Source organism: Bos taurus, chromosome 12 (genome assembly GCF_002263795.3).
Source record: "Bos taurus isolate L1 Dominette 01449 registration number 42190680 breed Hereford chromosome 12, ARS-UCD2.0, whole genome shotgun sequence".
NCBI classification, from domain to species: domain Eukaryota; kingdom Metazoa; phylum Chordata; class Mammalia; order Artiodactyla; family Bovidae; genus Bos; species Bos taurus.
The window spans coordinates 28880953-28894241 of NC_037339.1; the positions used below are offsets into that span (position 1 = coordinate 28880953).

The 13289-nt window shown below is 39.7% G+C and overlaps 1 protein-coding gene across 8 annotated transcripts in view; it reads right to left on the reverse strand.

The window, feature by feature from the left end:
• The window catches only part of FRY (FRY microtubule binding protein), a 328350-nt gene that overhangs the window by 133232 nt on the left and 181829 nt on the right, over positions 1-13289 (reverse strand). For all 8 annotated transcript variants that reach the window (NM_001205616.1, XM_024999814.2, XM_024999812.2 and 5 more), the window contains 3 exons: positions 11943-12035; positions 11749-11847; positions 9591-9692 (listed from right to left, as the gene is read on the reverse strand). In NM_001205616.1, the coding sequence (NP_001192545.1) occupies positions 9591-9692; positions 11749-11847; positions 11943-12035 (294 nt within the window). The remainder of the gene's footprint in view (positions 1-9590; positions 9693-11748; positions 11848-11942; positions 12036-13289) is intronic.

Here is a 13289-nt window from a genome sequence, read left to right on the forward strand (position 1 = left end):
TCTAGGATAAGTTTACCTTTAAGCTACTTGCTGAATAAAGATGAGTCACATAAATAAATTGGATGGAAAAGACTATAGGGAGTAGCTTTTTAGATTTAGGAAAGATAGATTTCTTATGCCAAAACAGTTTTAAAATAACTTGATGTGATCATTATAAAATTTGAAATTTCTATTAAAAAAAAATTGAAATTTCCACATGCATTTTGGTCTCATTTTGGCTTTTTTTCTTCTATTGATCTAAATAAATAAAATGATAAAACATCATTTTAATTTTTGAGGCCTTATGACGTGTTTTATTATCTAGTATGGCCTATCTTCCAACATCCACTGTTCTTTTTCTTCCTATTTTTAGGGTTTTCTCATATATTCCTATATGTTTATTCTTCCAAATAAACTTTATAACTACTTTTCTAGCTCCAGGGGAAAAAAAAGTCCCAACTTTTTAGAAGCATGCTAAGTCGCTTCAGTCGTGTCCGACTCTGTGCGACCCCATAGACGGCAGCCCACCAGGCTCCCCCGTCCCTGGGATTCTCCAGGCAAGAACACTGGAGTGGGTTGCCATTTCCTTCTCCAACGCATGAAAGTGAAAAGTGAAAGTGAAGTCGCTCAGTCGTGTCCGACTCTTAGTGACCCCATGGACTGCAGCCTACCAGGCTCCTCCGTTCATGGGATTTTCCAGGCAAGAGTACTGGAGTGGGGTGCCATTGCCTTCTCCTTTTAGAAGCATACATTTACACATAAAGGATTTTTTTTATCTTTTAGTAAAACAAGTGATAAAACTTATAATTTGTCATATGTCTTAGATACATACAGGAACTTTAAACTAGTAAAGTTGCATTTAAATAGTCTATCATTTAAAAATGTCAGGAATTCTAATTATCCTTCCTCCAGACCAGCAAAGGTCTCTAACATGCTTACACACTAGTTTAAAGCAGCTTCTAGACACACATTGCCCGGGTTTAAATCCATCCTCACTCTGTAATTTATGAGTGGTATGGCCAACCTCTAGGACCCTCCATAATCTCTCTGGGCCTCATCTTCCCTGTCTGTGAAATGATGCTAACCCTCCCTCCCTCCTAGGACTGTTAAGAGAACTAAATGAGCTAGTGCACAAGGGAATTTAGTTCCTGCCCACAGTAACTATTATTATATACAAGACACAGATCTAGCAGCAAAGGAGATGTAGTCCCTGACTTCAGGAAGCTGCCATTCTAGTGGGAATATCTCCACCTTTGTGAGTTTCTCTTTACTTATAAAAGTATCCCTGATGCTGGGAAAGATTGAAGGCAGGAGGAGAAGGGGATGACAGAGGATGAGATGGTTGGATTGCATCATTGACTCGATGGACATGAGTTTGAGGAAGCTCCAGGAGATGGCAAAGGACAGGGAAGCCTGGTGTGCTGCAGCTCGTGGGGTCAAAAAGATTCGGACATGACTGAGCAGCTGAACAACAAATCTTATGTTTGCATAGTGTTTCATTCACAATTTTCTCCCAGGCCTTATCTCACACTCTGAGTCATGATCCAGTAGAGCAAGTTATCATCTAACTTTCATTGATGAGCTTAACTAAACTCTCCAGTTTCAATGATTTGCATCACTATCTTCTGTTCAACTTCTCTTATACTTTTTTCCTGTCCCTCTACCCACAATTATCTTTTTGATGCATCTTATTGTGACTGATGTTCTTTCATTCTTAAGAATACATCTGAGACAGTCTACTTTTGCTCCCATAGAGACCAAAGAGCAAAGTGGCTGACTTCAGGTTTTGCTTTGTTTAACCCATGTTTTCCTGTACTGGTAATTGAATTTTAGCATTCCGAGATGATATGACTGGTCACCGCAATTCCCTCCTAACATGATTTCCCTGGCTTCTCTTCCATTCTCAGCACTATCAGATGATATTCTTAAACTGCAACCGTGACTGTTTACTCCTCCCTGCATTTCAAGTTCTGAAGTGGCTTCTCAGCACCTCCTGGACAATGTCCAAATTCCATGATGTGGTGCAACAGGGGCCTCTGGTGACCTGGCTCCCCCATCCCTACCTCCTGCCTTCGCCTCCGGTGTGCTCTCTGCTGTTACATCCCTTCTGCAATTCGTTGAATGCCTGGAATGCCTTCCTGCCCTTGTTCTACTTAGAAAATTCCTACTCCCCAGCAAGATTCATTAGGTGTCACTCCTCTGTTACATTCCACTGCCCCTCCCTCCTTCCTCCGCTCTGGGGAGATTACCAGGGGCTCCTGCTGTCTGTCTTCTAGAATGTTGTTCTCCTGTATGTTTCCTACCAGACTGTGAGCTCCAGGACTTCTGGATTGTTCACTGTTGTGCCCTCAGTGACTGCCATACAGCAGGTTATTAATTTAAAAAAGAAACTGTGGGAGGAGGGTTTGGGGGAAGATGGGTACATGTGTATGTATGGCTGAGTCCCTTCACTGTTCACCGGAAACTACCATAACATTGTTAATCGGCTATACCCCAATACAAAATAAAAATTTTAAAGTCTGGGGTCAAAAGGCAAATTGAATAGTAGCTGAACAACCTGAGGCATAAGCAAAATTTCTTTATATAGGAACTAAAGGCAACCCTTAGTACATAGCTGAAGCTAATCGACATGATACAATATTACTAAATATCTCACACTTGTATCACATTTTGCTATTTTGCTATCACATGGGCTACTTTCATAGCCCATGACATCAACTGGGAGGATTCTGTCTTTGACAGAAGTCAAATCACTGGCTCAGGTCTTCAAGTCTGTAAATGACAGCTGGGATAGGAACTGACTTCTGCTCCAGTAAAGACTATTTTCTCAGAAACTGGAACATGCATGTTACAGGATACCCACTGTATCAGGCATTGTTATCAAAGTTGTATGTGTATTAACTCTTTTTAATTCTCAGCACAACCTACAAAGTAAATACTGCTACTGTGTCCTTTTAAGGATGAGGGAGTCAAGACCCAGAGGAGCTAATAAGTGACAGAACCAGAATTAAAACCCAGGCAGTCTGGCCCCAGTGTCTTCAAACCATGAATGATTTCAGTTTAAGATTATATGAAGGCTGCTCAAATATGCTACTGGCAACGACTAGATTGTATTCTGCTTGAAGACAGGACTTCTTCACTGCCTTCATATTCCAACAGCAGCTAACATACAAGGTCTTACTATACCATCTCAGGATGCTGACATTTTTAACCTATGTGTCAAACCACTGACCTCTGTGTCAAAGATCTCTACTCTAAGACTGAAAGACTATTCTCTTCTTCCATTGGCATATGCTTCTCAATTAATTAACCAATAATTTCTTTATAGCAGAGCTGAGGTTACATTGATAAAACTGTTCAAGAAACGAGTAGGTTTCAGAGTGGATCTTCCAGACTTTACATGACATGTCAGTCTGCCCAATCCCAATCCCAGTCTGCCCAAACCTTCTTTAAACTGTAATCTTTTGACTTAACTAAAGCAATTCAGTGTGAACAGTAATAAGTAATAAATAAGTCACTGATAACTTGGCTGGTGATAGGGTCACTGGATAGACCAATGTTTCCCATGATCCATCAGTTGACCACTTGTACCCAGCCACCCAGACTTCTTTGATCTCACTATACTTAAAACTCTTCTAGTTCTCTCTTCCATTGCAAGTAAAGGGACTTAAGTAAACCTGTTGCTTTCTGCTATAAGTCAGTGCCTATCCTAGTCAACACCTTCCTTCTTTTTGGCATTTCCTTTTGATACCTGGAATCAAATTACTTTGATCATAATTCAATCTTTTTGATGACTGTATTATCCAAATGACATCATATGATATAGTTTAGGATAACCTCTAAAATTACCATACTAACAATTTACAGAGATTATTTTTTCTATTCACTGGCTGAATAAAAAAGGCATTAAAAAAAGTAAGTAACACACCTGTCATCTGCTCACTAATTTTCTGACCCAATGTATGTGTTCTATTAAAATTTATAAATTCCACTTTGAAATGTACCTTTGATGGATCTGAAACATAGATGAGATTGTCTCAAATTTATAGAAATAAAGTTATATTAAAACAGAATAACTACTTCTTGAAAACTATTTTAAATAGCTAATACTGTACCATTTAAACATAGTATTTACCAAGAGGAGAGTAGTTGTTTTAAATAGGACCATACATTTTAATGCATTCAGGCAATGACTGTGGAATCCTTAATATATTACTCAATGCTTCCCCTTTGTAAAATAAAGACATCATTGCTGCTGCTGCTGCTAAGTTGCTTCAGTTGTGTCCGACTCTATGCGACCCCACTGATGGCAGCCCACCAGGCTCCGCCGTCCCTGGGATTCTCCAGGCAAGAACACTGGAGTGGGTTGCCATTTCCTTCTCCAATGCATGAAAGTGAAAAGTGAAAGTGAAGTCGCTCAGTCATGTCCAACTCTTCGCGACCCCATGGACTGCAGCCTACCAGGCTCCTCTGTCCATGGGATTTTCCAGGCAAGAGTACTGGAGTGGGGTGCCATCACCTTCTCCGAAGACATCATTAATACCCTTATATTTACATGAAAAGTTAAAAACACTCCTTTAACTTCACTGTGATTATTACACATGAAGATATATGATAAGATTCATCAAAAAAATTAATGGCAGCCAAACTTTGATATTCTTAATGGCAATCAAAAGACCTTTCTTGTCCCCTCCCCTCCCTGCACCATTCTGAATGTGTGATTCTCTATCATTAGGTCCTATTTGATTTTCTTCATAGCAGTTAGCACCACCTGAAGTTTTTGTCCTTGCTGTTTACCTGTTTCTGGTCTGTCTCCTCCACTGAATTACAGTCTAAAAAAACTGCGAGCATCACTGTCTCATTCATCACTTATTCCCAGCATCTGGAACACTGCCTGGTACATTTCTGGTGAAGAATTGATGACCAGCTGACTAAGTGAATGCATTCTAGTCCTAGTGCAAATAGGGACTGAGATGAAAAGAGAAATATTTTTAATTCTGTACTTTGGTTTCTAGGACTTTGAAGCTATGCTGACTAATGTCTAACCTTCAGATGATACACCTTCAATATTTCTGAGCATTTTAAATACAGCAGTATGTACATGTTAATCCCAAACTCCCTAACTGTCCTTCCTTTCCCCCATCCTTCCCCACTGGTCCTACTGGAGAGCACAGGAGAACTCTGCTCAATGTTATATAACAGCCTGGATGGGAGAGGAGTGTGGGGGAGAATGGACACATGTATATATATGGCTGAGTCCCTTTACTGTCCACCTGAAATTATCATAACATTTTTAATTAGCTATACGCCAATATAAAAAGAAAAGTTAAAAAAAATATTGCCATCTGAGCAAAATTTCTGGTAAAAACATAAATAACAACATGAAAGCATATGGGGAATTCAATGCAGGCTATGATATTGTCATGATAATCCACAACATACATTTAAAGGCCCTACTGCTGGCCTGGCTCATAACTAATCTCCAATTAATGAGACCTCTTCTTGTTATTAACTATATTGTATAAATAAATTTCTTAACTTTTGAGGTTTCTTTTCTTTTTAATAAAGAAGACTTCACTGGTTTTAATATGTATTAATTATTGTAAGAAAAAGAAAATGTAAAGGTTCTTCCAATTATATCCATTTTCAAGGACAAGAAACTTGCACATACTTATTATGAATACATAATAATTTTAATTTAAAAAACTATTAATGGGGATTCATGACAAAATATGAAAGCACTATTAAATCAAGTTTTTAAAACATATTTCCCTTTTTTAGAATTAGATATACTAGGGTATACAGGAAGGGAATATAGCATTTTTTAACAGCTCAGTATATTCAAATTCTGACATAAAATTCATAAAAGCATAAAGTACTGGTCCTCACTGACCAGAGGTTCCTGAAAGATGTCAAGGTCGTGGTGAGAAGGTGTAGTAAATTTCTCACCACTTTACAAGGGCAGGTTGCTAACACACGGTTGACCGAGTTAACAAGTGTAAATAAAGACTTCACGTTTGTGTGACCGAAGCAGCCTGCTCCTGACAGGCTGACGCTGAGGATAAACCAGGGCCCGACATTAAATGAGCGCTGAATCTGAGACCTTGTTTACTTTAAAAGCAGATTTTTCATGCTCATACACATTTCTACTCCGCCCTATGTCATGCTGCCACCTTGACAACTCTCCCCGGCAGAACACATCAAAGGTGGCCACCAAGTTCGACATGTAGGGGCAAACACGGGGTTCATTATGCCTGAGCGCGTGTAGGGGCCGGGGGGCGGCAAGAGGGACAGTGAACAGAGGAAAGAGCTGGACTGGAGGTCCTTTTTGAAATGATATGGTTGGCTCTAAACCCCACAAAATACTGAAGCCATTCAAGACAAAGTGTGCTCCTGAAACCATGTTAGCTTTTCCTCGGGTATTTCTTGCCTGTTGAGGACTCTTGAGGTGGTTTGGAAGGTTTTCTGTATATTAATGACATTTTAAATGGTCCCATTTAATCCTTACTGGGTTGAGTTCTAAATACATGGGCTACAATTTTGTTTCAACTGTAGCTCATCAAAGATTTTCTATACCTTTTACCCTCGAGGAGGTGAATTTCGACCATTTACTACCCATAAAGTGAAGGATCATTGCCTTTCCTTTGCCCAGTAACTACCTGCTTCATGCTTCACTGGGCACCTGACCTGTCGAAATGGCACAGGTGTCTCCTCACTCTCAGCTTTTGCATCCCTTGTCTGCCACATGCATTTTGAAACTTCATTACACATCCCCCATTGAAACATGAAGCTCCTTGAGAACAGGCACCCTGGATCTAGTTTTTATATAACTGACTTTCCTATCTTCCCCACTTTGAGTACCTTTCTGATCTTATTGCTCTCCCCATTGGGAAATCCTGATGCTTGAAATATTCACATGGGGAAACATCATCAGCCCTTCTCTCAAGGGCTGTGTGTAACTCTGTTACTAAGTCTTTTTGGTGGGCTTCCACTGACTTTCACATAGTATTCTAACTGTAAAGCAATTAAAATAGGTAACTAATGTGAACCTACTGTATAAAACACGGAATGCTACTCAGTGCTCAGAGGTGACCAAAATAGGGAGGAAATCTAAAAAAAGAGGGGATATATGTATATGTATAGCTGGTTCACTCTGCTGTACAGTAGAAATTAACACAAAACTGTATAGCAACTATGCTTCAATAAAAATTTTTAAGTGGCTGATTTTATACTTAAATATAAAGCAATTAAGTTCAAAGTAAGATTATGCTACTGTATTTCAAAAGCAATTCTGGACACAAAAAAATGTTGGTCTTTTGGGCCACAATAGTAAATTTTAATGCAAAACACTATTTTGATACGAAAATTCATCACAAACATCTAGCATAAAAAATACAGAAAACTGAACGTTCTTAATCAAGTCTCTCTTTTTTTTGTTTTGAACAAAATGATCTTTTTCTTTGTGTAAAATGTAGAAGAAAAAACATGTTTAACTAGAATAACTGAATAGCATAAAAGTGGATGAAGTAACAACAAAAAATGACATTAAGCTGTGTGTTAGAGGCATATGACAGATGGATAAATCCCTGAATAAAACCTCTGAAAGTGGCCATTATATAATAGTTGATATCCTGAAAAGCACTTTGTTTTCCAGAATTCTTAAAGGCTTAATTCTATATCCACTGCTATTATATTTCCCTGCCAATTTGAAGAAAATAAATGATTCTAATCTTGGATTTCACAATCAGCTTTCAGAGCCAGTATCTAGCTACTGCTTCAAACAGCTCCAATGCAGATTACTGTGTCATGATGGTAAATGCCAAAATAATATAATTAATCTTAACCACTGCACTAAATTAAAGTGTCTTAAAATAAAAAAGACAAGACAGCATGTACAAATACATACAGGATTTTATAACAAATATATATTTTTTTAAATTCTGAAGAAGCATTAAAATTATAAAAGGAATTCAATATTTTTGGACACACGGGAGAAAAATTACGATAATTAGGTGCTATTTGCTTATATTAGAAATGGTGTTCACTTAGTTGACTTTTATCAACAGGTCACTAAAACTTAAAATCTATTCACCATGTTCAAGTTTTAAGGCAATTTAAAAGCTAATCATTATGGCTGTTTTAACTCTAAGTTCCCAGGTTTCAGGGTCTTCCCAGGTGACTCAGTAGTAAAGAATCTGCCTGCCAATGCAGGAGCTGCTGCTGCTGCTAAATTGCTCAGTTGTATCTGACTCTGTGTGACCTCATGGATTGTAGCCCACCAGGCTTCTCTATCCATGGGATTCTCCAGGCAAGAATACTGGAATGGACAGCCATTTCCTTCTCCAGTTAATACAGGAGACTTGGGTTCATTCCCTGGGTCGGAGAGATCCCCTGGATGAGAGCACAGCAACCCACTCCAGTATTCTTGCCTGGGGAATCCCATGGACAGAGGAGCCTGGTGGGCACATAGTCCATGGGGTTGCAAAGAGTCAGACATAACTGGGCAACTGAACGTGCATGCCTCGGTTTCAGGGACCATGCCTTGGCTCCTTCCATCACCCATTGTTCAGTGAGCGCCTAGGACTAATAATTGAATATCATGTGGCTTGAATAGAATACCTTCAAATAATCACAAATAACAGGGACAGGAAATAAGTGCTTTCTGTTAGTAGGTCAATCCTCCCCCGCAAACCCCTCTGCAAATAATGGGCTGACCCAAAAGTTCATTCCGATTTTTCCACAACATTTTACAGAAACTCCAAACGAACTTTTTGGCCAACTTAATGTTTTCCTAGCCTGGAATGAGTCAGGGGGAGGCTGGAGCAGATTTGGGTGAGCTTCCGAAATAATTTCACCTGCTTCTGTCAGTGAAGTGTGACCTCCTCTTTTTTCAGTCATTTAAAGCCTGACCATAGATGCATACAGGCTTCTCAGGAGGCACCAGTTGTAAATAATCTGCCTGCCAATGCAGGAGATGCAAGAGATGTGGGTTCGATCCCTGGGTCAGGAAGATCCTCTGGAGAAGGAAATGGTAACCTGCTCTAGTATTCTTTTTTTTTAATTCATTTATTTTAATTGGAGGATAATTACAATATTGTGATAGTTTTTGCCATTCATCAATATGAACCGGCCATAGGTATATATGTGTCCCCTCCATCCTGAACCCTCCAGTATTCTTGCCTGGGAAATTCCATGGACACAGGAGCCTGGCAGGTTACAGTCCATGGGGTTGCAAAGAGCTGACACAGCTGAGCACACATGCATACACACAGATGCATACAAAGGGGCATTTAATTCTACCTTTCGAGTGATCATTATTAGATAAGATTTTACAACACTGTAAATCAACTGTACTTCAATAGGAAAATAAATGTTTTTTAAAAATTTAAAAGACTCCCCCCTCAAATTTGACATGATTTCTCTTATCCCCAATCACCTTCTACAACGGACTATATTTAAAAAGGAAAACGCTCATTAATACTTTCTTCATTATTCCCATAGTACAGATCATTTCCCCCATAAACCTCAGGAGTCACTCTCAGGAGCACACACCAGCCTCAGACACATAATACGTTTTCATAAAAGAGTTTTTCGAGCTGACAAATACTCACTTTAAGGTTGGATAAGCAGTTGTTGAGGAAAACGTGCCACCTGTTCAGGAACAGCTGCTTCTGGCTGACGCAGAGCAGACAGGTCACCAGTGGGTACAAGGCCTGAGGAGAGAGAAGAGGAGGCCACAGGATGATATAATTGCAATCACTCAGGTAACACAGGCTCTCTGGAACCACCGTCCATCCATCCAGCTCCCCTGTGTGCCGTACAGGCCAGGCTCTGTAACACACCCACGCCCAATGGGTGCTGCGTAGAGGTGGGCATTTTGCAAGTGTTTCTGAGAAGGATGGAAATGGAATACTCTAGAGTTGTGTATAGGATCGGGCTTCCCTGGTGGCTCAGTGGTAAAGAATATGCTTCCCAGTGCAGGAGAGGTGGGTTTGATCCCTGGGTCGGGAAGATCCCCTGGAGAAGGAAATGGCAACCACTCCAGTATTTTTGCCTGGCAGTTCCCACAGACAGAGGAGCCTGGCAGGCTTCAGTCCATAGGGTTGCAGAGTCAGACGTGACTTAGTGACTAAACAGAATCAACAATGTACAAAGTAGAGTGAGTTTCATGGATCATAAATAGAAATCTGATTCACTGATTTAGTCTTCCCTTATGAATTTTAAAAACAATCATAGATCACTCTCAATCCTCTGGAAAAAAAGGAGGAAGGAACACTGACTTTGAAAATGTTACTGGTTTTTTTTGCTCATAAACATCTATTAGTTTGTCCCTGTCTTAGAGGTAGGTGTATATATTTTCTTTTGCATGCAATCTTCCTGTAATTAAGGAAGATTCCTCAAGGAAATGTTATTGCCCTGGTAAACTCCACCAAGACAAATTTAACCGCAGGAGGAATTTGCTTACAACCGAATAAACAGAGGTGCTACTGTGGTTTTCCTGCTTAACTGGGCAGGTTTCCCGCAGCAACTGGAGAAGACAGAAAAGCTGGTGGGTGGTTTTTACAGTATACATGCAGAACTCACCACCATTTTGCTGAACCAGATAGTATATACCTTAATGTCTCCCCTGAAAACAAGGGCTAGTGAAGATTTAAACAAAAATATAACTGGTTCATCCATTAACTTGAATTAGAAAAAATCTATTGCCACAGTGAGATTCAGTGCTTAGCATTCCATTAACTTGCTTTTTTTTTTTTTTTTTAATTAACTTAGTTTTAAAGTGATGTTGAACTACCACTGTCATTGAGTACAACTCTAATTACAGCTGGTAATTTAAACACAAAATACAAGCAGTCACAGAGACCACAGAAGGTAGACAAATGAACAAATCTGTCACCACTTCCAGCAAAGCAACTCTGAGTATTTGCTCAGATAATGGTGGTAATGTTCATACTTTAAAGAGTAACATAAACAATACTAGAAATCAGCAACCTAAGCATCCAGCTTCCTCTTTACCATCGCAGGTACAGCTGATCTACCACCTTCCAATTCATAAATCAGAGCTTTATTCTTTATTCACCACCCCAGACTTTGTAACACTCCCAGGCCCAACGGGTGTTGTGCAGATGTGGGCATTTTGCAAGCGTTTCTGAGGACAATGGAGGGAAAAGGGTGATGTGATTTTAAAAACTTCTATGCTGCTTTTCACCACAAAAGCCTTCCCCAAGACTGTTTTCTCAGCCTTCAGAGAATCTTTCCCATGGGCAGCTCTCTGTGTTCTAACTCCCTTTCCTGTCTGGTTCCATTTTGATTCTGAAAATCAGGATGGGAATTAGCCAGTGAAAATTCCTTGGGCTTGAGAAGAGAAACTTTTGTTAGCATCTTTAGCCTTCAGATTGGAAAAAGTACAAATTAAAATAAATATTAGGTTAAACCAATCTTTGAACATAAACAGCAGAATCTTTAGGACTAGTAGGGTCCTTGAGGTAACATGGTCTAATTCCTTCCGGTTACCATGATTCAATCAATGTTTAATATTAGGTACCAGCTCCAAATTCTGAAATGTTTCCTCTTTGAGAATCCCATGGACAGAGGAGCCTGACAGGCTACAGTTCATCAAATCACAAGAGTTGGACATGACTTAGCACTTTTTGAGGGAGCTGTAGGTAATTCTCCCATCTGCGGAACTCTTATGACTCTCAAACAGACTTCAGCCTAGGAATTGGGTCACTGCAGTTTTGTGTTTTGAATTTTCTCACAGTTACTAACCAAGGAATGCTTCTTTCGAGAAGAAAGTTCCAGCGTGGTATCATACAGGCTTTCAACGAAGTTTCTGAGGCAGGGAACATTAACTTCATTTTTAACAGCCTGAAACAGAGATGCGTGTTCATATTATACTTAATGAAATTGCTGATTCTCTAATCCAATTTGAAGAGATTCTTTAAAATGAAAATGTAACTTACAGCAGCCACTGGGACAAGAATTTCAACAAACAGCCCAGCCAAGGCGTGTTTGATATCTTTGTCTTTGACCTCAAGAAAGTAATGTGCACATTCCTGGGAAGCAGAAAGTCAAGGGAGGGAGAAAGATTGAAATGTGCACAGAAAATTGTAGGTAAACAAATTTAAGTCAACAGATCTTAATTCAGTAACACTCAATAACATCACATACACCATAATCTATTTTTAAAAAATCATTGGAGTCCAGCATTTATATTTAAGTTCACAATAGCCTCCAATGACATTTTACAGGGCTGGTTTTCTCACTCTCCCCCTAATTTCTATCCCAAAATCACGATGCTGAAAGGACAAAGTGTCTATAACCAGTAAGCAGGTGTTCATCCCCTGACTTACTGGTTGGTTCATTCATTTATTTCCAACAAATTGCTATTGACTAGCTACTATGTGGGGGAGCCCTGGGTCCTTGAATAACCCACAAATACAGATCCCCAGAGAAGGAAAACACAGGGAGAGATGCAGAAGACATTCAACTTGTTTTAGGCCCTGACAACCCTGGGCACAAAGATGTTTACTTGTTAGCCCTGACTTTTTAGGTGTTTATTGTTCAGATAGTTTCATGAGCAAGTCTGGAATGCTTCCCTTCCCCACCTGGGACAAGGAAACCTTTGGAAGCATTCCTCCAGCAAGGAGGTCTTTGCCTGTGGACTCCTGACCCCAAAGGGTGCTTTTGGTTGCCTGGGGAATAATTTATTAGAAGAGTTGGCCTGTTTAGAATTCTGCCAGCCCCCTTCCCCTTCCTGACCTTTTGGGTGGTAACTTACTATGGTCTTTTCCAGATGTAGCTTTCATGGAAGAATCCAAGGTTACAGGTACTTCTGATGACATGTAATATGTGTATCAACTATTACCACTTTTTTTCAGTCCACATTGAGACTATCAGCAGCAACAGTTACTCAAGTCCCCAGTATATGAATATCATACTAAGACCTCAGTCCAAGACAGGCATTGCCGGCATGCAAAGTCTTTGAGACTGTTTTCCCTATACAGAATGGGGCATTATGGTTCCCAGAATTATGGTCCTTTTCCCACATTATTTTGCATACATATGTAAATATCATCTCAAATTGTCATGTACATACACATATACATGAATCATTAGCATGAGAGAGAGAAAAATAGTATTTACTGAGTCCAAGAATGCTCAGAACCACCTTCCAAAGTGAGTGTCACTGTTACCACTCTGCAGGAAAGGTAAGTGAAGCTGGGAGGAGTTAGGTTGTGACTTGTCTAAGGTCACAGAACTGGTAAGCACTGAAGCTTGTATTCCTCAAGTTTGATATGGGCCTATAT